The sequence below is a fragment of the Neoarius graeffei genome, chromosome 12 (genome assembly GCF_027579695.1).
Source record: "Neoarius graeffei isolate fNeoGra1 chromosome 12, fNeoGra1.pri, whole genome shotgun sequence".
NCBI classification, from domain to species: Eukaryota; Metazoa; Chordata; class Actinopteri; order Siluriformes; family Ariidae; genus Neoarius; species Neoarius graeffei.
The window spans coordinates 4,448,073-4,472,660 of NC_083580.1; the positions used below are offsets into that span (position 1 = coordinate 4,448,073).

The 24,588-nt window shown below is 41.7% G+C and overlaps 1 protein-coding gene across 2 annotated transcripts in view; it reads right to left on the reverse strand.

The window, feature by feature from the left end:
• The window catches only part of LOC132895138 (WD repeat-containing protein 7), a 217,294-nt gene that overhangs the window by 171,574 nt on the left and 21,132 nt on the right, over window positions 1-24,588 (reverse strand). For both annotated transcript variants that reach the window (XM_060935381.1, XM_060935380.1), the window contains 5 exons: window positions 18,202-18,349; window positions 17,203-17,451; window positions 15,138-15,358; window positions 10,780-10,975; window positions 7,302-7,516 (listed from right to left, as the gene is read on the reverse strand). In XM_060935381.1, coding sequence (XP_060791364.1) covers window positions 7,302-7,516; window positions 10,780-10,975; window positions 15,138-15,358; window positions 17,203-17,451; window positions 18,202-18,349 — 1,029 coding nt within the window. The remainder of the gene's footprint in view (window positions 1-7,301; window positions 7,517-10,779; window positions 10,976-15,137; window positions 15,359-17,202; window positions 17,452-18,201; window positions 18,350-24,588) is intronic.

Below are 24,588 nucleotides of genomic sequence, written 5' to 3' on the forward strand. Positions count from 1 at the left end.
AAGAGCAAGAAAGAAATTAAGAAAGAATAAATTTAAGAAAGAGTGCAAGAAAGAAAGAAAGAAAGAGCAAGGAAGAAAAAGAAAGAAAAAATTAAGAAAAAGATCAAAAAAGAAAGAAAGAAAGGAATAAAGAAAGAAACGATTGTTAATCTGGTGAAGTTTTCTATAAACAGACATTTATTTAATATTTATGGAAGGAGTCCTCGGTGTCAGCGCTTTGTAATAATTATTCGTTTTCCACCGCGGGAAAGTCTCCAGGACAGAGGAGATAATGGTTCTGATGTCTCTGGAACAAACACAAGTTTATTTGTTTTGTTTTTTTTGTCTTATTAACATCGAGAGAGAGAGAGAGAGAGAGAGAGAGAGAGAGAGAGAGAGAGAGAGGAGAGAGAGAGGAGAGAGGAGAGAGAGGTTGTAGGACAGGAAGTAACGTCCTGTTCATGGATGTTCCACAGCATTAAGTGCAGCTACGAAAGGATAAAACAGAAAATGACGTCAATGTGAAATAAATAAATAAATGTAATCGTTGGGAAATGATTTCTCTTACGCCACAGAAAAACACTTCGGGACGTGCCGTTACTGACAAAAAACACGTAATCTGAGGTGAAAACTCATTTTGCCACTTTGTTGTTAATTATTTTCCTACAACAGCGTGGATATGCAACACTTCCTGAGTAGAAGAAGGAAAAAGAAAGGGAGAACAACCAAAGAAAGAAAGAAAGATGTATGATAATTCAATGTATAATTACATCATCATGCTTTCAAGTTTGCTGTTTTTTGTTCTGAACAATCGGTGCATGTTTACGTGTACTTTTAAAAAGAAAAAGTGCTGCCATTTACAGAAAAGCACCAAAAGTGACATCATGTGATTTTTTTTTTTTAGCTCTCAACCAATCAGATCACAAGCTGAGAGACAGGTGAGGACAAAACATTCAGGAAAAAAATCTCATTCAAAAAAAAATAAAAAGTCTTATTAGTGGCCAAATAATTCGAATTGAAAATATTTCAACGTTAGACGGTGACGTTATCATCACCGTTACGCGACGGGACGTCCCACTTTAAACACAGCGACATATAGTCACGTTGTATGAGCAGCTCAGGTTCTCCAGAGTTCCACCGAATGTTATTTACTCAGGATAATTAATCTAATCCACACATCAAGTGTGACAAGTTCGCTGAAACTAGCTATAGCGTTTTCCCCCATATCAGTACTCCAAAGGCTGGTTTATATTTCTGTGTAAACTCTACAGCGTAGATACGGCACCAACACTCTCACGTTTGAAAAGTGCGCAAGGTGAGCGTGCCCTCTAGGAGGCGCTTTTGTATGATGAAACACACCAAGAGTTAATGACGTCGAAGAAGAACGAAAAACAAGTGCGAGTTCTTCTGTTTCACAGACAGAATTATTCTTCTTTCGGCTGTTCCCGTTAGGAATAACGTCCCTCCATCTCCTCCTGTCGCACCAACCGTCCTCCTTCACCACATCCATAAATCTCATCTTTGCTCTTCCTCTTTTCCTTCCACCTGCCAACTCCATCTCCAGCATTCTTTCCGCCCCAGTATACCCCGGATCTCATCTGCACGCGTCCGAACCCTCTCAATCTCACTTCTCTCAATTTGTCTCCAAGCTGTCCTACATGTCCTTCTGTCCCTCCTCATTTCTAATCCTGTCCAGCTTTGTCACTCCCAGTGAACATCTTGACGTCTTCAGCTCTTCTCCCTCCAGTCCTGTCTTTTTGTCTCCAAACTGTCCAACATCGCTGCTCTTACTACTGTCTTCTACACTCTTCTGTCCCTAATCACTCCTGACCCTCTCCTCCATCCATTCCAACCTTCTCGCCCTTTCTTCATCACGTCTCTTCTCTTCCACACTCGCCATTACTTTGCCCAGTTGACCCCAGATATTTGAATGTTCACTGTCAGAATAATAAACAGAAAAGAACGAGGACAAAATGGTGTTTGAAAAAGAGTTTATTAGAAAAGAAACCTCACGTGATTAATTATAAACTTGTGTGTTTTAACTCGTCTGTATTCAGCGGTATGAGGACGATCAGATCGAAGTTCTTAAGTGTGACTAGCGTTTAAATCCACAATTCTATCGATCACTGATTGACGGATGCTTTTTTTTTTTTGCATTATGGTTTACTCGACCAACGCGGTCTCTTTATTAGAAGAAAAAGATTAAACTGACCGTTATAATGATCTACATTAATCACCACTTCATAGATTTATTATTTTTATATATATATATATATATATATATATATATATAGTCGCTGCCTAAAATCAGAACTCCTGATCAGTTTATGAGCAAAATATTTCCAAGAGCACAAAATCCTCCTGAATAGAATAATAATAATAATAATATTACAGCGCCACGAATGAACCATCAAATCGTGTCGTGTTTTTCACCTCAATAAAACACTCACTGCATTGTCTTGTGACAGTGAGACCAATAATGAGATTTGCATCGCAGTTACGATACACATTTATTCCTTTCTTAGGCGCAGCATGCCATGTGCCAGAAACAACACCATCACATTTATTATGGTGTGACTCTGCTGGGTGCCTGGGGGACAGCAGTGAACCAGCACTTTCACTTTACAGCACTACTGTAGAGTCACCATCCGATATCACACTCCATACACCAAACAGCTGTCTGGTTTCATCTCTCATATCCACACACTCACAGAGCCATTAGGACTAATGACCATGTGTCTGTTCCTGATTAGAGCTCAATCACAGCGCAGACATTTATATAAGGACTCTGAGTAACACACAGACTTTGCGAAAGCCTTGTATTTTATAATCACTTTTCTGATTTTGACCCTATTTGTGTTTTTGGACTGTGAGTACTATATTCCGTCTGTTTCACCTGACCACTGCTCATCTGCCTTCGTCTCTGTTTTGGATCTGTTTGCTAGCGTGTTTTCAATAAAACTCTTCCTGCGATTACATCCGTCTGTCACTCTTACATGACACAAACTGTTAACTGTCCAAGAAGCAAGTGGACTAACCAAACTCTTTTAACTCGTTTGATATGAAACTGTTGTGAATATTTTACGTAAAGTGTCTTAGTAAATAATCCGACGTTATTTTTAAAAAAACAAATTAAAAATAAGCACTGGATTTAAAAAAAAATCCATCTTTTGGAAATAAAGATATTAATTTCGTTGTCCGGTGGTCGAGTGTTTGAGATATGTTGCCTCGCACTTATGATCGGGTTCCCTGTAGTGGTACACGTACATCGTTTGTATGTACAGTATGGACTTCGTATGGTTGTGAAAGCCATCGGAAATCAGGTCGATGCACTACCATATTCTCTTAAAGGGGAACTGAAGGCAAATTTTTTATTATCAAAATTCTGTTTGTCATTTTATAAAATATCGGAATGCATGTTTGATCGCTATTTTGTCGCTGCTATAGCAAGTTCTGAGTGTTTGAAATATGCTCTGTAATATCAGTCCATATATCAAAGCAACGGCCATAAAAGAGATTCGTTGAGACCTGTGCGAGACATCGTAGGACGGAAGTAAAACGTACAGCGGAAATCAAAGTGACCAACATCTGCCAACATCGTCCAAAGACGCGCGCGGCCTCTTTCGAATGCTGACGTAATCAAGCCGGAAGTTTTGTTTGTTTTGATAGCAATCAGGAAAGTTTGAAAAAAGTCGGCAGTAATCGTCATTTAAACTCGTTTTTGTGCGATATTTCGTTTGGAAAACAGTTTTCAAAACGGCAGCACTGACACTTCTTCACGTTTTGAAGTCTCACACAAGTCTCGTGAAGATCGCGCGGATAAGCGACGCCTGCCGTGTACCAAACAAACTAAATTCAACACGGCTAAAAACCGAATAGGCCGATAAGTATAACATTTAACTGTAATTAGTTTCCAATACGAGTCACGATATAAGGTTACTAAAACTGAAAACGTAATTGAATAAACAAGTTAATTAAGAAATAAAGCAAGTTTAAAAATCACTTCAGTTCTCCTTTAAGTGTGGAGCTCTGCTCTGAAAGTGTACGCGAGGAGCTCGGCTATTAATACAATCAACATCGTGATCGTCGACTTCTGATGGTACCAAGTGGGCCGATCACAGTTTTTCAACATGATGTTACATTTCTGAGGAGGTGCAGGTCAGACGACGCTGGACTTACGGTGTAGATTCTACACAAAACTATAACATCGACCTTTAGGCTTTCTAGCAAGCTCCGGAAAGAGAAAGAAAAACAGTGTGTGAAAACAGCCTGAACCATTATTTTCTCAAATCACACACATTTAGTCCACGGTTCCTTCTCCGAACTTTGTGTCCTGATTCAGGTCTCATCTCCTGTGATATTTTAGCATCTCTTTCGAGCTCACTCCCTGTGGTGACGGTGACTGTGTGGTCAGACTGAATGCAGAGGTTTAAAAAAAAAAAAGAAAGAAAAAAAACCTCCTCGGTGAGACAGAGGTCATGCATTTTTCATCCGAAGCCAATTCCCCCGTTTGGGCTCTTGTTCCCTTCAGTCGTCCCATTTTTTCCTCCTCAAACACACTGCCAATTTTCCAAATGACCACTGTGGACCTGAGGGAAATTCACAACTGGTTTTATAGACACACACACACACACACACACACACACACACACACACACCTCTCAAGTGCTTGCTGTGAAACTCAGGCTTTCAGGTTCTTTGTTAGCTCGAGTCAAAATAAAACAAAAATACATTAAACTTGCATCATAACACACTTTTTTTTTTTTTAAAGTAACATATCCGAGTTTGAAAGCAAATGCTAACAGCGCACGTTTGGCGAGCGTTAGCTTTCTTAGCTGCATTAACATGCTACTGTATTGCACTGCTAGCAACCTTGCCTTTGCTAAAAACACAATTCTCAGACACAAGCGCTAACAAAGCTGCTGGTTAATGAGAAATCCATGCTAACTTGTTAATAGTTAGCCAAAGTAGTTTTCCATGACGCAGTAGTTACTAACTCGGTCAAAAACCTGTAAACAATAAAAATAAATGATTGATGGTTTTCAAGAGATAAATCTTACATGTGATTAGTCCTACAGCAACTTTTTTTTTTAAATAATTAACCAACACATCTGAGGAGAATGTTGATATGCTAACAATGAAGCTAATGCCAATGAATTTAATCATCATGCTAACTTCTTAACAGTAACTAAGTCATAAAGGAGAATTTTTTTTTTAAAAGACATTAACCAACACATCTAAGGAGAATGTTGTCCTAATAATAATAATAATAATAATAATAATAATAATTCTCCAATAGACAGCAATGAAGCTGTGTTACGTAAATACCATGCTAACTAGCAAACACTACAGCTAATCAAAGTAGTGTTGTGTTAAGAACAACAAGAACATATTAAAAAAGTGACTAACTTTAGCTGTCCGTCTCACTGTTCTGAGAAGAACCATAATTTTATCATAATTTTAGTTGTATAGCGAAGTTGTTGGGCTTTTTTGTTTTTAATTAACCAACATAATCTTGATACGTTTGTAGTGTTTTCACTGTCTTTAACTTAAAAACTCACAATTTGCAAAGGTCATCACTTGTCTGCAACGAGCAGGTTGGTAGCGAACGTGTGTGCTTATATACTAACAAGGACCAAACGTCGCCACAAGGATAGTAAAATCTGACCATTTTGACCTTGTGTGGACATTTTGATGGTCCCCATGAGGAAAGTAATAATTTTGTTTGTTTGTTTTTTTTACAAAACTGTATAAGAAGAAGAAACGGGGCAAAAAGTTTCCTTTTCATTACTGAGGTTAAAGGGGTACAAAATATAATATATACGGTTGCTGATGTGACAAAGTAACGTATTCTTAAGTATTCTATCAAATTTATGTACTAGAAAACAACGAAATATCTTGGTAATTGTACAGTAAATATAATACTTTATACGCTAAACCGCACAAGAGTCGCCATTTTTAAAAGACCGTGACGTCAGCGCTACCCACTGCACTAGCGGAACTCTCCGAAATAGAGGAGATAAGCGTGTAATCATGGCGTCGGGCGCATCAAGTAAAAGCGACAGCTCTGTCGAATCGTACGAAGAGATCCCGCAAGACACACTGCAAGCAGGCTATGGCTTAGAAGGGTACCAGTTTGAACCTAGGAGAGGTACTCTCGACTCCGGTGATGAAATAAGAGAAGAAAGCTCGGATGACGGCGAGGATGAGACTGATGCTGACCATGGGCGTGGCGAGCGTGGGGCAGAGCGTCTGCGTGCAGGTGACACGGCGTGGTGCTCGTGCGGAAAATGTAACGTGGAGTTGCTCACGAGTCCAGCAGAATTTATTTGCTGCAATGAGATAGGCGCCACCCGTGGACTTGCGAAATCGTCGCAAGCGGCAGAAACAGGTATTTCACACGTGCTATTCCCAACCTCAATGAGCCAACACAACTGGGCACATACATACGTCATGAGTGTTACGCAGAGAAAATGAACGTGCATTCTGATTGGATAAAATTAATATCATGGCGGGCTGTTCAAACTGCGGAAATAGTTTGCTCGAGCTACTTTCCAAACACTATAACTTTCCAACCTTAGAACAAAAAACTTTTGTAAGTCTTGAATAAGGTTCGTTAATGTGTGTTTTATTGTTATATTTACTCTATATATTGCCTTCTGTTCCCCTTTAAGGTTAGGTTTAGGTGAAGGTCATCAGAAGGATATTAAGACCGACAAATACACTCACTGGCCACTTGAATAGGAACTTGTTCTTGATTCCAAGATCCCTGTTCTTGGGAACCCAATGTGGTGTTCTGCTGTTGCATGCTGAGATGCTTTTCTGCTCACCACAGTTGTAAAGAGTGATTATATGAGTTACTATACGAGTCCTTTTCTGGCCACAAAAAAAAACAAAACCTCGAACTAATCTGTCCATTTTCCTCTGAGCATTCTTATCAACAAAGCATTTGTTCCACCCACAGAACTGTCGCTCACTTACTCGCTCGCTCGATGTTTTTTATTTTTCGCACCGTTCTGTGTAAACTACAGAGGCTGTTTACTGTCTGTGAAAACCGCAGGAGATCAGCAGTTTCTGAAACACTCAAACCAACACCCATGCCACAGTGAAAGAAAGTCACACAAAAATTGAGATCACAATTTTTCCCGTCCTGATGTTTGAACATTGTGAACATTAACTGAAGCTCTTGATTTGTATCTGCGTGATGTGATGCGTCGTGCTGACGTCGAGCGATCGGCTAATTAGAGAACTGCATCAAACAGCAGGTGGACGTCGGGGGGTTCCTAATAAAGTGGCGAGCGTGTGAGCTGTACGGTCCTTACCTTGTCTGCGTTGTCTGCAGCGAGCAGGTTGGTGGCGAGTGTGTGCAGTTTATGCTGTGCCATGTTCTTGAGTGCTGCCAGGCTGCGGCGTGTCATGGCCTGCTTCAGATTCACCGCTGCGTGATTCAGGCCGTCTACAGACGCCGGCACGGCCTCGTCGCATGCATTTAATATCTCCACCGCTGTTATCCCCATCACGCACCGGTCCAATGCCCCTGAGAAAGAGCAAGAGAGAGTTGATGGATTGTTAAGTATTTTTTCTATTTTTCTTCTTAATAAAAATATAAACTGGCACAAACTTGAAGAGGAACAGATTTTAATGACACTTCATCTACACACAGGTGACGTCTCTTCTCGGTTTCAGTGCTCAACTATCCACAGAGAGAGAGAGAGAGAGAGAGAGAGAGATGAAGTAGAGACAGTATAAAAGAGTGCAGGTCAGCAGTAAGTCAGACAGACAGACAGACAGACAGAAGGCAGCAGTGTGAGTCTCTTTAGTTGGCTGTTGTAGCTGTGTGTGCGCGCGCATGTGTGTGTGTGAGCGAGCTGAAAGCTTCTACAGCAACGCTAAACACACAAATCCATAAACATCAAAAGCCATTAAAGTGGATCCAAACAGCCCGTCGCCAATAATCATCTAAATGATATCAGAGTATTGATCAGACTCCGTCCTCCTCTCCACGGCAGAGCCGCTCCACTCTATTACACTATCAGCCTCCAGTGCACCGCACCACTCCACACCAATAACACCCATATACATCAAAATACACCACACACACACACACGGTTTGTGTGTATGTATGTATATATATATATATATATATATATATATATATATATATATATATATATGTGTATGTATGTATGTATGTATGTATGTATGTATGTGTGTGTGTAGAGACAGTGACTTTGGTTATGGAAGCAACTGAGACACTCTGACTTGATGAAAAGAGAGAGAGAGTCAAAGGGGGGAGAGAGTGAGAGAGACAGAGTATGTGTCAGAGAGAGAGAGAGAGAGAGAGTGTGTGTGTCAATGGGGGAGAGAGTGTGAGACAGAGAGAGAGAGTCAAAGGGAGAGAGATAGAGAGAGAGGAAGAGAGTGAGTCAAGGGGGGAGAGAGTGTGTATGTCAGAGAGAGAGGGAAAGACAGTGAGAGAGTCAAGGGGGGGAGAGAGAGAGAGAGTCAAAGGGAGAGAGAGAGAGAGAGAGAGAGAGAGAGTGTGAGAGAGTCAAAGGGAGAGAGAGTGTGTGTCAAACAGAGAGAGAGAGAAAGAAAGTGTGAGAGTCAAAGGGAGAGAGACCAAGAGAGAGAGTCAAAAGGGGGAGAGAGGGGGGGAGAGAGAGAAAGTGTGAGAGGGTTAAAGGGGGGAGTGTGTGTGTGTCAAACAGAGAGAGGGAAAGAGAGTGAGAGAGAGTCAAGGGGGGGAGAGAGAAAAAGTGTGAGAGAGTCAAAGGGGGAGACAGAGATGGGGAGAGTGAGAGAGAAAGACAGAGAGAGAAAGACAGAGAGAGAGAGAAGTCAAAGGGAGAGAAAGGGTCAGATATTGCAAAAACAAAAAATAGACAAAAAGAAAAATGATAGAATGAAGATTAATAAAGACAGCAAAATACAGAAAGAAAAATAAGATGTCAAAAACAGAAATTATAAATAAATATATAATGAATGGAAAGAAGTAGGGATAAGAAGAAAAAAGAAAAAGAAGATAAAAGACAAAACACAATGACAGAAAGAGAAAAAAGTCAAATTGAGAAAAAAGCAAAAAAAAAATCAACAGAAATAAATAATTATACAAAGAAAGAAAGATAATAGAAAGATCTTTAAAATGAACGAGCCGAGCCACTGTTTCTCACCGCGTCAGTAACGATAACCTGGAGGTTAGGATTTGGTTATTTTACTGTTTAGAAATATTCAGTGGGGTAAATTGGGGGGAGTGGAGGGGGGGGGGACTCTGGATATTTAGAAGCAAATAAATAAATGAAGGTATAAAAGTAAGTAAACAGATTTAATAAAAGTAAAGAAGCCGCCTTTATTTTTGACATGAGCATTACTGCGTTACAGTAGGAGTGAAAATCAGAGCTTGTTAGGAAGCTGGGGTCAGAGTGCAGGACGAGCCGCGATACACCGCACTCCATCACCACCACTCGGTTTTCCTCTGATTCATTCCTTCCATCCTATCCCTTTCTCTCTTTCCTCGCTTCAACTCTTAATTCCATACCTTCTTCCTGCTCACGTTCTACCTTTTAGAGAGAGAGAGAAGAAAAGAGTGTGTGTATGGAGTACTCGGTCTGTGTGAGAGCTTTTCATTTCACACTCAGGTGATCCGAGCAGTTCGTGACACCCCAGCGTGTGGTAAAAATCAGTCGTGTGGTAAATCACGCCTCGCTTCCTGTCTCGTTTATAACGCGGGTTTAATCCGGGGCTCGGTATCTGAAGTGAAAAAAAATAATAATAATAAATCAATTCAAGATGCTTTCTTGATTGGAAAGTGGAGAGACGTTACAGAGGACTGGTGTATCGTGGTCGAGTGCGATTTTATTGTTTTGAATGGACGCAGGAGCGAGAGCATGGTGGTGGAGGAGGAGGAGGAGGAGACACGGAGAACGAGTGGGTAACTGAATGAAAGCGTACACCTGTGTGTGATTAACGTGGTTTAATTACATGCTGTGTGTCTTGCAGTGAACTCCTGAACACCAAGCAGAGAGAGTGATGAGTCGCTCGATAACACCAACTCTATCTCCAGGGTTTGAGTTCACACTGACCCCTGAATAATCACTGTTAATTATAAGAGTCCGGTGATGTTCGTGCGCGTTTGTTGAACGCCAGCATTGTGATCGCGCTTGTCTGTAAACGGTCTCTGAATATATTGGCGGTCTAGACATAAAAGCCGCAGCCTAGCACCAGTGCGCTTATAATAATCCCATATCCTGTCTTGCTTAGCTCAGGTCCTATAAAAAGCAACGTTAAAAGGAAACACAAACTGCGCTGATGTGTGGAAGTTGATGGGGGGGGGGGGGGGGGGGGGGGGGGGGTTAAAGAGAGATTTACTAAGTGCATCCTCATTGCTCTCATCCACCGAGACAAGCGTGATTAAAATTTCAGCACCGTTTTAAGAGAGTCAGCAAAGGCAGGCTGGCAGACAGAGCAAACACAAACATCCATCAAATATTGAACAGGAAGGAGAGAAGAGAGAGAGAGAGAGAGAGAGAGAGAGAGAGAGATCATGACTTAACATCGGTGTCTCAACGGGCAGTAAGGGAGGAAGGTGCTGCTGAGGGACGTTTAGAGAGAGTGCGAGAGGGATAAAAAGAGCGACAGAAAGAAAGCAGGGGAGATCGATGTCCAATAGCACACCTTCCTCCAGAGACTCACACACTGCACTTTAAATACACATCACCTCCAGGCTTCCATCGTCTCCTACACATTCAGACACGGACGCTGTTTATGCTTTTACACAAAACGTTTTTGTCAACAACTCACCTGTGTCCATCTGCCAGACGTATACAGAGCCATCAGAGCAGCCGACTACCAGGTAATCGTCGCACGGGCGCCATTTTATAACCTGGATGGGGAAGAGGTGGCGCGAGGCCAGCATGATGCACTTCCTCTCTCGGAGACTCAGCAAACCCACCGAGTGATCGCTCGCTACGGAGCACACGCAGTGCTGAACACGCGTCTACAAACGGACAGAGAAAGAGACTTTTATTTTTGGCCAAAGTTTCTCCGTGGTGCAAAACTGGCATGTTACTGACCACCAGCACTTAAAAAAAAAAAAAACTCATTTTTGTAGCCTCGATGTTTTGCTCCAGAGTATGATGCACTACGTCAACAAACAAACAGAGACAAGAAATACCGACTTTCACAGAAAAAGGCTTTTCAGCTGACACTGCAATCAACCAACCACAATCACTCGCTCAGAACGGTTTCAAACAAAGCTCTTGAAGAAAGTTCTTTCAGTCCAACAGCTTCATCGTGCTCTGAATAGCTGGTCTTGCTGCTGGAAACCAATGAAAGGACAGCGAGTGTGGAGAGCCAGCACTGCATCTGTACTTTGCCAAAATGACACATCTGCATTAATAATCCTGCCACGTCTTATCTGAGCTTCAGATGGGACCACAGAGCCTTGACCTCTGCTCAGGAGCCAAGTTCATGAGATATTCTCTACCCCGACTGATGCTTTTTACCAAAGAAGGATCCACATTAGTTCAAACCAAATAAACACTTCGCAAAGTCAAAGTGGAAGAACAAACAACAGTTATTAAACAAAATGATTCTAAGACCTTTATGCCCAAGACTTGTTGGCCAAGACCTTATGGGCAACCGTTTACTGCCAAGACCTTATGGGCAGCCGTTTACAGCCAAAAGCTTATGGCCAAGACCTTATGGGCAGCCGTTTACGGCCAAGACCTTATGGGCAGCCGTTTACGGCCAAGACCTTATGGGCAGCCGTTTACGGCCAAGACCTTACGGCCAAGACCTTATGGGCAAATGTTTACGGCCAAGACCTTATGGGCAAACGTTTACGGCCAAGACCTTATGGGCAGCCGTTTATGGCCAAAAGCTTACGGCCAAGACCTTATGGGCAGCCGTTTACGGCCAAGACCTTATGGGCAGCCGTTTACGGCCAAGACCTTATGGGCAGCCGTTTACGGCCAAGACCTTATGGGCAGCTGTTTACGGCCAAGACCTTATGGGCAGCCGTTTATGGCCAAAAGCTTACGGCCAAGACCTTATGGGCAGCCGTTTAAGGCCAAAAGCTTATGGCCAAGACCTTATGGGCAAACGTTTACGACCAAGACCTTATGGGCAGCCGTTTACGGCCAAGACCTTATGGGCAGCCGTTTACGGCCAAGACCTTATGGGCAGCCGTTTACGGCCAAGACCTTATGGGCAGCTGTTTACGGCCAAGACCTTATGGGCAGCCGTTTATGGCCAAAAGCTTACGGCCAAGACCTTATGGGCAGCCGTTTATGGCCAAAAGCTTACGGCCAAGACCTTATGGGCAAACGTTTACGACCAAGACCTTATGGGCAAACGTTTACGGCCAAGACCTTATGGGCAGCCGTTTACGGCCAAGACCTTATGGGCAGCCGTTTACGGCCAAAAGCTTACGGCCAAGACCTTATGGGCAAATGTTTACGGCCAAGACCTTATGGGCAGCCGTTTACGGCCAAGACCTTATGGGCAGCCGTTTACGGCCAAGACCTTATGGGCAGCCGTTTACGGCCAAGACCTTATGGGCAGCCGTTTACGGCCAAAAGCTTACGGCCAAGACCTTATGGGCAAATGTTTACGGCCAAGACCTTATGGGCAGCCGTTTACGGCCAAGACCTTATGGGCAGCCGTTTACGGCCAAGACCTTATGGGCAGCCGTTTACGGCCAAGACCTTATGGGCAGCCGTTTACGGCCAAGACCTTATGGGCAGCCGTTTACGGCCAAGACCTTATGGGCAGCCGTTTACGGCCAAGACCTTATGGGCAGCCGTTTACGGCCAAGACCTTATGGGCAGCCGTTTACGGCCAAGACCTTATGGGCAGCCGTTTACGGCCAAGACCTTATGGGCAGCCGTTTATGGCCAAGACCTTATGGGCAGCCGTTTATGGCCAAAAGCTTACGGCCAAGACCTTATGGGCAGCCGTTTATGGCCAAAAGCTTACGGCCAAGACCTTATGGGCAAACGTTTACGACCAAGACCTTATGGGCAAACGTTTACGGCCAAGACCTTATGGGCAGCCGTTTACGGCCAAGACCTTATGGGCAGCCGTTTACGGCCAAAAGCTTATGGGCAGCCGTTTACGGCCAAGACCTTATGGGCAGCCGTTTACGGCCAAGACCTTATGGGCAGCCGTTTACGGCCAAGACCTTATGGGCAGCCGTTTACGGCCAAGACCTTATGGGCAGCCGTTTACGGCCAAGACCTTATGGGCAGCCGTTTACGGCCAAGACCTTATGGGCAAACGTTTACGGCCAAGACCTTATGGGCAAACGTTTACGGCCAAGACCTTATGGGCAAACGTTTACGGCCAAGACCTTATGGGCAGCCGTTTACGGCCAAGACCTTATGGGCAGCCGTTTACGGCCAAGACCTTATGGGCAGCCGTTTACGGCCAAGACCTTATGGGCAAACGTTTACGGCCAAGACCTTATGGGCAGCCGTTTACGGCCAAAAGCTTACGGCCAAGACCTTATGGGCAAACGTTTACGGCCAAGACCTTATGGGCAGCCGTTTACGGCCAAGACCTTATGGGCAGCCGTTTACGGCCAAAAGCTTACGGCCAAGACCTTATAGGCAAATGTTTACGGCCAAGACCTTATGGACAATTTTTTTTTACAGCCAAGATCTTATGGCCAGTGTTTTTTGATCAGAGTTTTTTGTTCAAGACCTTTTTGTCACGTCTTTGTGGTCAAGAGATATTAGTCAATGCTGTTCCCTCTGAATTGTTCATTATGGATCTACGTTTACATCTATATTTATGCAAAAGCTGCTCTGTAACAATGTCTACTGTTAAAAGCACTATACCAATAAAAGTGGATGGAACTGAACTGAATTTTTGACATTTGAGAATAAGAATCTCTTCCACCTGAAGTGACTTATTATCCAGAAAATACAATCCACTAAACTGTCTTTGTCTCTCAGCAAGATGAATGATCGGCACTGAACCTTGACAATCTTCATCCTTGAACGAATCTAAAATGAAAAACCTTGAAATAAAGCAGTCTCCTACACACACACACACACACACACAGTTTGATTTTAAAATAGAGAAAGAAAAAGAAAATGTAAGACAAATTTCCTACCCAAAAAAAAAAGCCTCTGAAAGGAAATAAATAAACAATAAATGATAACAGCACTTCATCTCTGACAAAGAGACACTGAGTGTGTGTGTACGTGCGCGTGTGTACGCGTGTGCTTGCATGTGTGTGTGTCTGGAAGAAGGCCAGTAGACAGTAAATTGCAGCAAGGCTGTGTGTTGACAGCTAATGTTCTTAAGTGTTGATGGAGAGGCTCAGGAAGCCTTGACCATGAACAGCCTTCGGTCCATCGCTCGCCTGCTCTCCATCACCATCGCCACGACAACCGCATCAACACAACTCATTCTGTCCACATCATCACAATAAACTTTACACCTCACCAAAACTTAAAAAAATCTTGGGCTGGATTTTCATATGATCTACGATCTGCTTCAACTTCTAAAATTAGAAACGCAGCACGTTTTCAGGAAACTCGACAACATATTGGGCTTCTAAGCAAAATTTCCAGCTTCCTGGGGAACTGCGTACATCGTTTTTGTAGATAAATCACTTACAATTATAATAAAACACACACAAACAATTACAAACAGGAAGCTAAAGACTGAGAAGCACTTTGTAACATCATTAAAAGCTTTGGTGCTTAAACAACGTTATTGATGTGCAGTAAATCAGAGATACGTGACAGTAGGTTATTAAGAGTGCGCGTGTGTGTGTGTGTGTGTGTGTGTGTGTGTGTGTGTGTGTGTGAGTGAGTGAGTGAGAGAGAGAGATAGAATCTTATTCTCACACAAACACACAGGAAATTTTTTTAACCGGGATTAATGTCATCAGTGGTATAGGCTGCTCCAGAAGGGGTGGGACTTGAGGTTTATCAGCCAATCAGGGCACGGCAAAAATCCCACATTTATGGCCAGTGAAATTTGGGGTTTCTGTATACGTTTATGAATATTTACATTATAAACATTTTTAAAACAGGATATGGACAGTTACAGCACAATACAGCTGAATTCTCCCTTCTGATTGGTCAGTGAGACATTAATGATGAGGGCCCTTTAACGTGGTGGCAGCGGCAGGGGGGACTCACGCTGCAGTTCTCTGGCGGGACGAGGAGCTGGGTGATCTCTCCTCCGTGCACACAGAAGATGTGTTTCATCTCTCCGGTGAAAATGTCCCACACGATGACGGAGAAATCCACACCGCCGGACACCAGAGAGCGCTGATCGTAACGCGGGGACACCTGGTGAGGGTACAGCAGACACGTCACCTTATTCCTGTGTCCTCGCAGGGTGCGGTGTGGAGGCCAGCCTGGGGGGGAGGGGGGGAGAGGGAGAAATAAAGAATGATAGAAAAGAAAAAACAGGAGGTCAAAGAGAAGAAAAAGAGAAGAACAAAAGAGGCAGAAAGAAATAAAGAATGATTGAATGAAGATAAAAAATGAGAGAAAAAAGGAAGAACATGGAGATTAAAAAGACAGTAATAATTAGGGAGAGAAAGAAAAGTGTGAGAGAGCACAAAAAAGAAAGAAAAAAGACAGTGAGGGAGCGAAAGAAAGAAAGAAAGAAAGAAAGAAAGAAAGAAAGAAAGAAAGAAAGAAAGAAAAGGAAGGAAGAAAGAGCAAGAGAGAGAGCGCAAAAAAGACAGAGCCAGAGCAAAAAAAAAAGAGCGAGAGAGCGCAAAAAGAAAGAAAGACAGAGAGACAGACAGGTAGAGACACAGCAAGAAAAAGAAAAAAGAAAGAAAGCACAAAAAGAAAGACAGAGAGACAGAGCCAGAAAAAGAAAGAGAGCAAGGAGAGAGAGAAAGAAAGAAAAGATAGGTAGACACAGAGCAAGAAAAGAAAAAGAAAGAAAGAAAGAAAGAAAGAAAGAAAGAAAGAAAGAAAGAAAGAAAAGATAGGTAGACACAGAGCAAGAAAAGAAAAAGAAAGAAAGAAAGAAAGAAAGAAAGAAAGAAAGAAAGAAAGGTAGAGACAGAGCAAGAAAAGGAAGGAAGGAAGAAAGAGCAAGAGAGAGCGCAAAAAAGAAAGACAGAGCCAGAGCAAAAAAAAAAAAGAGCGAGAGAGCGCAAAAAGAAAGACAGAGAGACAGACAGGTAGAGACACAGCAAGAAAAAGAAAAAAGAAAGAAAGAAAGCACAAAAAGAAAGACAGAGAGACAGAGCCAGAAAAAGAAAGAAAGAGAGCAAGAAGAGAGAGAGAGAAAGAAAGAAAAGATAGGTAGACACAGAGCAAGAAAAGAAAAAGAAAGGTAGAGACAGAGCAAGAAAAGGAAGGAAGAAAGAGCAAGAGAGAGCGCAAAAAAGAAAGACAGAGCCAGAGCAAAAAAAAGAGCGAGAGAGCGCAAAAAGAAAGAAAGACAGAGAGACAGACAGGTAGAGAGACAGCAAGAAAAAAAGAAAGAAAGAAAGCACAAAAAGAAAGACAGAGACAGACAGAGCCAGAAAAAGAAAGAAAGAAAGAAAGAAAGAAAGAAAGAAAGAAAGAAAGAAAGAAAGAAAGAAAGAAAGAAAGAAAAGGTAGAGACAGAGCAAGAAAAGGAAGGAAGAAAGAGCAAGAGAGGGCGCAAAAAAGAAAGACAGAGCCAGAGCAAAAAAAAGAGCGAGACAGCGCAAAAAGAAAGAAAGACAGAGAGACAGACAGAGCCAGAAAAAGAAAGAAAGAAAGAAAGAAAGAAAGAAAGAAAGAAAAAGAAAGAAAGAAAGAAAGAAAGAGCAAAAAGAAAGACAGACAGACGGGTAGAAACAGAGCAAGAAGAAGAGAAAGAAAGAAAGAAAGAAAGAAAGAAAGAAAGAAAGAAAGAAAGAAAGAAAGAAAGAAAGAAAGAAAGAAAGAAAGAAAGAAAGAAAGAAAGAAAGAAGACGGGCAGAGACAGAGCGAGAAAACAGAGGCAGACAGACAAACAGAGAGAGAGCAAGAAAGAAATGGCAATATTTTAAAATAAAATCGCTTTCATTTTTCATCGTCCAACTGTTTCTTTTCAGTAAAGCTGTACATTTCCACAGGAATGTGGTTCAATAAAGATGTTTTTTAAATCTACAACTTCCTCCCATTTCACTGCTGCATTAAAGGGAGTGTAAACTAAAATCTTCTCATCGCATTTATTCAACAAATCCAGATGAGACGTTCCCATTTTGTCCCTACAGTGTCTCACCTCGACGCAGCATGTGTTCTCCCTGCAGCAGCTGGACGATGGCGGTCTGCGTGGCGGGCACCAGGACGATGCTGCCGTCTTCCCTGCCGCATACCAGGCGGCCCTGAGACGGGATGTACACGCTCGCGGTCACCTTTATGGGTTCCTCAGAGCCTGGCAGCACGCTCAGCTGGTCGATGATGCCCGCGGGGAGTGGCGTGAGCTTATCGAACGCCTCCTGCAGGCTGATAGTGGAGGAAACCTGCAGCTCTGGAGTCAGGAGGAGGAAGTGGTTTCAGTGCTGAAGGCCTTTTTCAGTACCCTACCCAGCCACCAGAGGGATGAGGCTGGACTTTTATGTGAAGTTCTCAAAGTGAACACCAGAGGGAGACAAACAGCCATTTTGCTTAATTTACCTTGTTTTTTTTTAATTACACAAATAAAATCCAAGCCAATTATATTAATTTAATATAGAATTCAATATAGAATACATCATTTTACGTGACTTGTGGTGCAGGAGATAACCAAGTGGTGTTGTGTAAAAGACTGGAGGCATGTAGAGGAGAGCGAGGTCGTGTAGAGGGGAGCGAGGGCATGTGAAGGCATGTAGAGGGGAGCGGGAGGCGTGTACAGGGGCATGTTCAGGGGAGCGGGAGGCGTGTTCAGGGGAGCGGGAGGCGTGTAGAGGCGTGTACAGGGGAGAGGAGGCGTGTACAGGGGAGAGGAGGCGTGTACAGGGGAGAGGAGGCGTGTAGAGGCGTGTACAGGGGAGAGGAGGCGTGTACAGGGGAGAGGAGGCGTGTACAGGGGAGAGGAGGCGTGTACAGGGGAGAGGAGGCGTGTACAGGGGAGAGGAGGCGTGTACAGGGGAGAGGAGGCGTGTAGAGGAGTGTTCAGGGGAGCGGGAGGCGTGTTCAGGGGAGCGGGAGGCGTGTTCAGGGGAGCGGGAGGCGTGTTCAGGGGAGCGGGAGGCGTGTTCAGGGGAGCGGGAGGCGTGCACCAGGGTGTAGAGTTGCGTACCTGCGGCTGAAGACAGCGGCTGCAGCGGTGAAGTGTCCGGAATGCTCCACAGCGTCAGCCTGCCCGCTGAGTCGCCCTGAACCAGCAGCTTATGGAACGGCTCTCTGCGTCCGTAAAAGAACCGCGTCACTGGAGGACAGATCAGTAACTGTAACACACACACACACACACACACACACACACACTTTAGTTTCCAATCTAAAGAAAGGATTTTCTTTTCACTGCACAGCAAGCAGCACTCCCTTTGGTGAAAGCAAGCCACACTACATTCATCACATCACGTGTCCAAAAGGAAACCCGGGGAGTGTGTGTGTGGGGAAGGAAGTGGAGCAGCAGAGTTTACGTCTACGTCCTGAATCCTAACGTTTGTGGTATACAGAGGTTATAAACACGCGTCTTCAAAGCATTTCCAGCTCATGCAGGTTGACACATGACCAGTGTGTTAGTGAGGGTGTGTTTAATATTGTGAAAAGCATCAGCCATTTGATCTGAATGATGTTACAGGTGTGCTGGTTACTATGGGAACTGCAGAGGGTTTCGGATGCATTTTTAAACGAACTTCCTGTCAGCTAACACACCCCCATATTCATTAATAACAGGAAGTGATTGTCTCGGTGTTTAGTTTCGCTCACACATCGCTGTACATCCCATTTTTATAAACAGTGTGATGTTGGTGCCTTAATTACAGTTGAAACCCCAGCGCTGATGGAATCAGGATTCTGATTGGTTAGAATTTGTTGATTAATTTTCTTTAACAGCAGGTCTATACAGGCGAAATACACTCGATTTAATACGTTATCATTTCTATAGAAACAACTTCCAAAGCAGCTTGCATTACAGACGCTCAGTCTGAGAACAAACAGAAATAACGACGTCTTTTAATAACAAAGAAAAAGAAAGAAAGACTGCAAGATAAAGAGAAAAAAGTGCAAAACAGAAAAAGAGCACACAAGACAGAAAGAGTGCAAGACAGAAAGAAAGAAAGAAAGAAAGAAAGAAAGAAAGAAAGAAAGAAAGAAAGAAAGAAAGAAAGAAAAATAAAGAAGTGCAAGACAAAGAAAGAAAGAAAGAAAGAAAGAAAGAAAGAAAGAAAGAAAGAAAGAAAGAAAGAAAGAAAGAAAGAAAGAAAGAGACTGCAAGATAAAGAAAGAGAAAAAAGTGCAAAACAGAAAAAGAGCACACAAGACAGAAAGAGTGCAAGACAAAAAAAGAAAGAAAGAAAGAAAGAAAGAAAGAAAGAAAGAAAGAAAGAAAGAAAGAAAGAAAGAGCAAGACAAAGAAAAAGAAAGAAAGAAGTGCAAGACAAAGAAAGAAAGAAAGAAAGAAAGAAAGAAAGAAAGAAAGAAAGAAAGAAAGAAAGAAAGAAAGAAAGAAAGAAAGAAGTGCAAGACAAAGAAAGAAAGAAAGAAAGAAAGAAAGAAAGAAAGAAAGAAAGAAAGAAAGAAAGAAAGAAAGAAAGAAAGAAAGAAAGAAAGAAAGAAACTGCAAGATAAAGAAAGAGAAAAAAGTGCAAAACAGAAAAAGAGCACACAAGACAGAAAGAGTGCAAGACAAAAAAAGGAAGAAAGAAAGAAAGAAAGAAAGAAAGAAAGAAAGAAAGAAAGAAAGAAAGAAAGAAAGAACAAGACAAAGAAAAAGAAAGAAAGAAGTGCAAGACAAAGAAAGAAAGAAAGAAAGAAAGAAAGAAAGAAAGAAAGAAAGAAAGAAAGAAAGAGCAAGACAAAGAAAAAGAAAGAAAGAAAGAAAGAAAGAAAGAAAGAGCAAGACAAAGAAAAAGAAAGAAAGAAAGAAAGAAAGAAAGAAAGAAAGACAAAGAAAGAAAGAAAGAAAGAAAGAAAGAAAGAAAGAAAGAAAGAAAGAAAGAAAGAAAGAAAGAAAGAAAGAAAGAAAGAAAGAAAAATAAAGAAGTGCAAGACAAAGAAAGAAAGAAAGAAAGAAAGAAAGAAAGAAAGAAAGAAAGAAAGAAAGAAAGAAAGAAAGAAAGAAAGAGACTGCAAGATAAAGAAAGAGAAAAAAGTGCAAAACAGAAAAAGAGCACGCAAAACAGAAAAAGAGCACACAAGACAGAAAGAGTGCAAGACAAAAAAAGGAAGAAAGAAAGAAAGAAAGAAAGAAAGAAAGAGCAAGACAAAGAAAAAGAAAGAAAGAAGTGCAAGACAAAGAAAGAAAGAAAGAAAGAAAGAAAGAAAGAAAGAAAGAAAGAAAGAAAGAAAGAAAGAAGTGCAAGGCAAAGAAAGAAAGAAAGAAAGAAAGAAAGAAAGAAAGAAAGAAAGAAAGAAAGAAAGAAGTGCAAGACAAAGAAAGAAAGAAAGAAAGAAAGAAAGAAAGAAAGAAAGAAAGTGCAAGACAAAGAAAGAAAGAAAGAAAGAAAGAGACTGCAAGATAAAGAAAGAGAAAAAAGTGCAAAACAGAAAAAGAGCACACAAGACAGAAAGAGTGCAAGACAAAGAAAGAAAGAAAGAAAGAAAGTGCAAGACAAAGAAAAAGAAAGAAAGAAAGAAAGAAAGAAAGAAAGAAAGAAAAAGAAGTGCAAGACAAAGAAAGAAAGAAAGAAAGAGCGAAAGAGCGAAAGAAAGAAAGAAAGAAAGAGACTGCAAGATAAAGAAAGAGAAAAAAGTGCAAAACAGAAAAAGAGCACACAAGACAGAAAGAGTGCAAGACAAAAAAAGGAAGAAAGAAAGAAAGAAAGAAAGAAAGAAAGAAAGAAAGAAAGAAAGAAAGAAGTGCAAGACAAAGAAAGAAAGAAAGAAAGAAAGAAAGACTGCAAGATAAAGAAAGAGAAAAAAGTGCAAAACAGAAAAAGAGCACACAAGACAGAAAGAGTGCAAGACAAAGAAAGAAAGAAAGAAAGAAAGAAAGAAAGAAAGAAAGAAAGAAAGAAAGAGCAAGACAAAGAAAGAAGACTGCAAGATAAAGAAAGAGAAAAAAGTGCAAAACAGAAAAAGAGCACACAAGACAGAAAGAGTGCAAGACAAAGAAAAAGAAAGAAAGAGAGCAAGACAAAGAAAAAGAAAGAAAGAAAGAAAGAAAGAAAGAAAGAAAGAAAGAAAGAAAGAAGTGCAAGACAAAGAAAGAAAGAAAGAAAAAGAAAGAAAGAAAGAAAGAAAGAAAGAAAGAAAGAAAGAAAGAAAGAAAGAAAGACTGCAAGATAAAGAAAGAGAAAAAAGTGCAAAACAGAAAAAGAGCACACAAGACAGAAAGAGTGCAAGACAAAGAAAAAGAAAGAAAGAAAGAAAGTGCAAGACAAAGAAAGAAAGAAAGAAAAAGAAAGAAAGAAGTGCAAAACAGAAAAAGAGCACACAAGAAAGAAAGAAAGAAAGAAAGAAAGAAAGAAAGAAAGAAAGAAAGAAAGAGAAAGAAAATAGCACTATTTTAAAAGAAGCCAAAAATATAAAAATTTGAAGATGGAAACGTGGCGATTATTTCAATTTTGTTCAGGTTTTACAGCGCTGATATGGTGACGTTTTCTCGAAGATGATGTTATTTAACTTTGTTAGAAAGCTCTCTGGTGTCACGGCTTTCCAACAGCCACAGGGACGTGTTCAGGCTCCTCTAGAACACGACAAGCTGCAATTTTTTTTTGTCTTACTGACTTTAAGAGCGAGACTGGCGTGGAAACGGCTGTGTGCAGCCACTATCACGTATAAACCCAAACTAACATTAAATGCGAGTATAAACGGATAAAAAGTCTGACGTGTCGTTCTTTACTTCATGAAAAGTTGTAATTGTTGGTGGATTGCTGTGGCATAACAGGAATCAAACACATCCTGACGTGCAGTTATGGGAAAATAATCAACTTCTTGGTGGTAACAGTAAGCCCACTTTGGTTGTTGATTATTTTTCTATAAGCGCGTGCCTGCTCGTGTTTCATTCCTGACTCAGCGTGTGTTTGTTTATGACGTGGCTGGATATGAGAGCGAATACTTCTGCTCCATCATATCACATTAGATCATGGAGGATCCTCAAGGCATTCAGTGTCGCCTTGAGTACAGTGCAAAGTTCCACCAGTCAGTTTATATTTGGTGCTGAAAGCGCGCGCGCGCACACACACACACACACACACCTCCTATAGTGTTATATATAAAACCAAACAAACATCGGGGGAGGGGGAACGGACAAACAAACAAACAAACAAACAAACAAACAAAGACGTGAGACTTGAGCAGTATCAGGTGCCCGTCTCCATCCCCAATACAATTATTAACAACTAGCCATTTTTTTCTGTTGATTCAATAAACACGTGTTTACTGTATTTTCCGGACTATAAGCCACTCCAGAAATTAAACCGTACCATCAAGAAAACTGATTCCATGTTTGCTGTCAAGGTCTCACAGATTTGATGTTTCTCTGAGCTAGAATTTGCTGAATTTGAAGTTTTTGAAATTCCATATAACTTACTCAAAAAAACAAAAAAAATCAGAAATGATTGAGATGTCCTACTACACTTCTATCTTATTGGTCTCGCAAACTAGACCTCTATCTGCTATATCCGTCACAGTCCGGTCCAGTCCATCCATGCCTTAGATTGTGGGACTTCCATGCCAGCTCCAAGACAGGAATTCAGTCGTGCCTTGCTGAAGGCCATTTCCTGAAGCGGCACTCCCACACCTGCGACCACTCCTCTGCCATCAGCCAGGGCTTTTTAAGAACTGTTTGGAGCTGCTCCATTTGCCAGACTGTCTCTTGTAGACTTTGCTCGCCTCGCTACAGCTCATTGGTACTGGGTCTTCTTGATTCCCCCTGCCTGAATTTCTCCTTAGTTTTTTGTCCCTGTTCTTTTGAATTGTGTCGTTTGCTCCCTCTGCCTGGATTTCCCGTGTCCCTGTGTTCATCAGTTTTTGTGAAGGTTTTTCTGTCCTGTTTTTTGTCCCTGTTCGTGTCTACCTGCTCCTCTGTGTTTTTGACCTCCTGACCTGTTTTCTGACTCCCGATTTTTGCCTGAGCCCTACTGTACCTTTGCCTTTCTACCATCTACTTCATTAAAGGAGTTTTCTCTTTACACTGCCTGTTTTCTGAGTCTGCTCTTGGGTCCTCCCTTCACCTCAGCTCGCCGCTCCTGACAATATCTCATAAGTGTAGCTGAGACCCGCCTACAGGTCACAGAAAGACTGTGTTTGACGGACATGGCTGATGATCAATCGCACATCTTTTCACTCACCATTACCTGCTTCGTACAACCTCAGATCTGTCTAGGAACCTTCAAGAACCAGAATTCGGTTTGATGAGGAGATCAAAAGTTAGTTTTTCTGTTGGCCTCAAGGGAAGGAAGTGAGGAGAACCAAATCAGATTCCGAAGCTTGTGGACAGAAAAGTGTTTTAAATAAATAAATAAATAAATAAATAAAAACCAAACACCCCACACTATACTTTCATGGCCACAAGCTTCAGAATCCGACTGGTTCTCCTTCCTTCCTCCCTCCCTGGGATGCAAAGCATGCTGTAAGTTTATTTTAAGAAAAGAAAGGAAAGAAAAAAAAGTATATAGTTATAGCATGCTTTATATCCCAGGAAGGAAAGAAATTGGGAGAACTAATTGGATTCTGAAGCTTGTGGCCAGAAAAGTGTTTAAAAATAAATAAATAAAAAGTTACAGCATGCTTTGTATCCCAGGGAGGGAGGGAGGAGAACCAATCGGATTCTGAAGCTTGTGGCCAGAAAAGTAGTTTTTAAAAAAATAAAAAATTTCTGGCCACAAGCTTCAGAATCCGATTGGTTCTCCTTCCTCCTTCCCTGGGATACAAAGCATGCTGTAAGTTTATTAAAAGAAAAGAAAGGAAAGAAAAAAAAAAGTTATAGCATACTTTATATCCCAGGAAGGAAGGAAATAGGGAGAACCAATCGGATTCTGAAGCTTGTGGCCAGAAAAAAAAAAAAAAAAAAAGTTATAGCATGTTTTGTATCCCAGGAAGGAAGTGGAGAGAACCAACCAGACCCTCCAGGATTTCACGATGTTGCGATTTGCAACTTCAACGCAAATTCAACCAATCCCCGTGAATTCAGGGTGGTGTTGCAATTATATCCAATCACCGCAACTTTCCCGCAAATTTGACCAATCGTTGGCGTCGTCTTGAGGTGACGTCGACAAACTACCTTCCGCCTTACTTTCAGTGTTGCCAGATTGGGCAGTTCAAGTGCATTTTGGCGGGTTTTGAACATATTTTGGGCTGGAAAACGTCAGCAGTATCTGGCAACACTGCTTACTTCCGTGTATACGTTCAAGAGAAGCAGCATGTGCGAGTCAGTGTTTCTGTAGGCTTAAATTCTGTTACTGAAAGTGTGTTATGTTTACAGTGAAGGACTGTGTGCACTTTACATTATTTTTTACTTAATACAAGAAATTAATGGATGCCAACATTTTTGCCAAAATGGTATTTTATTTTCCAGCTT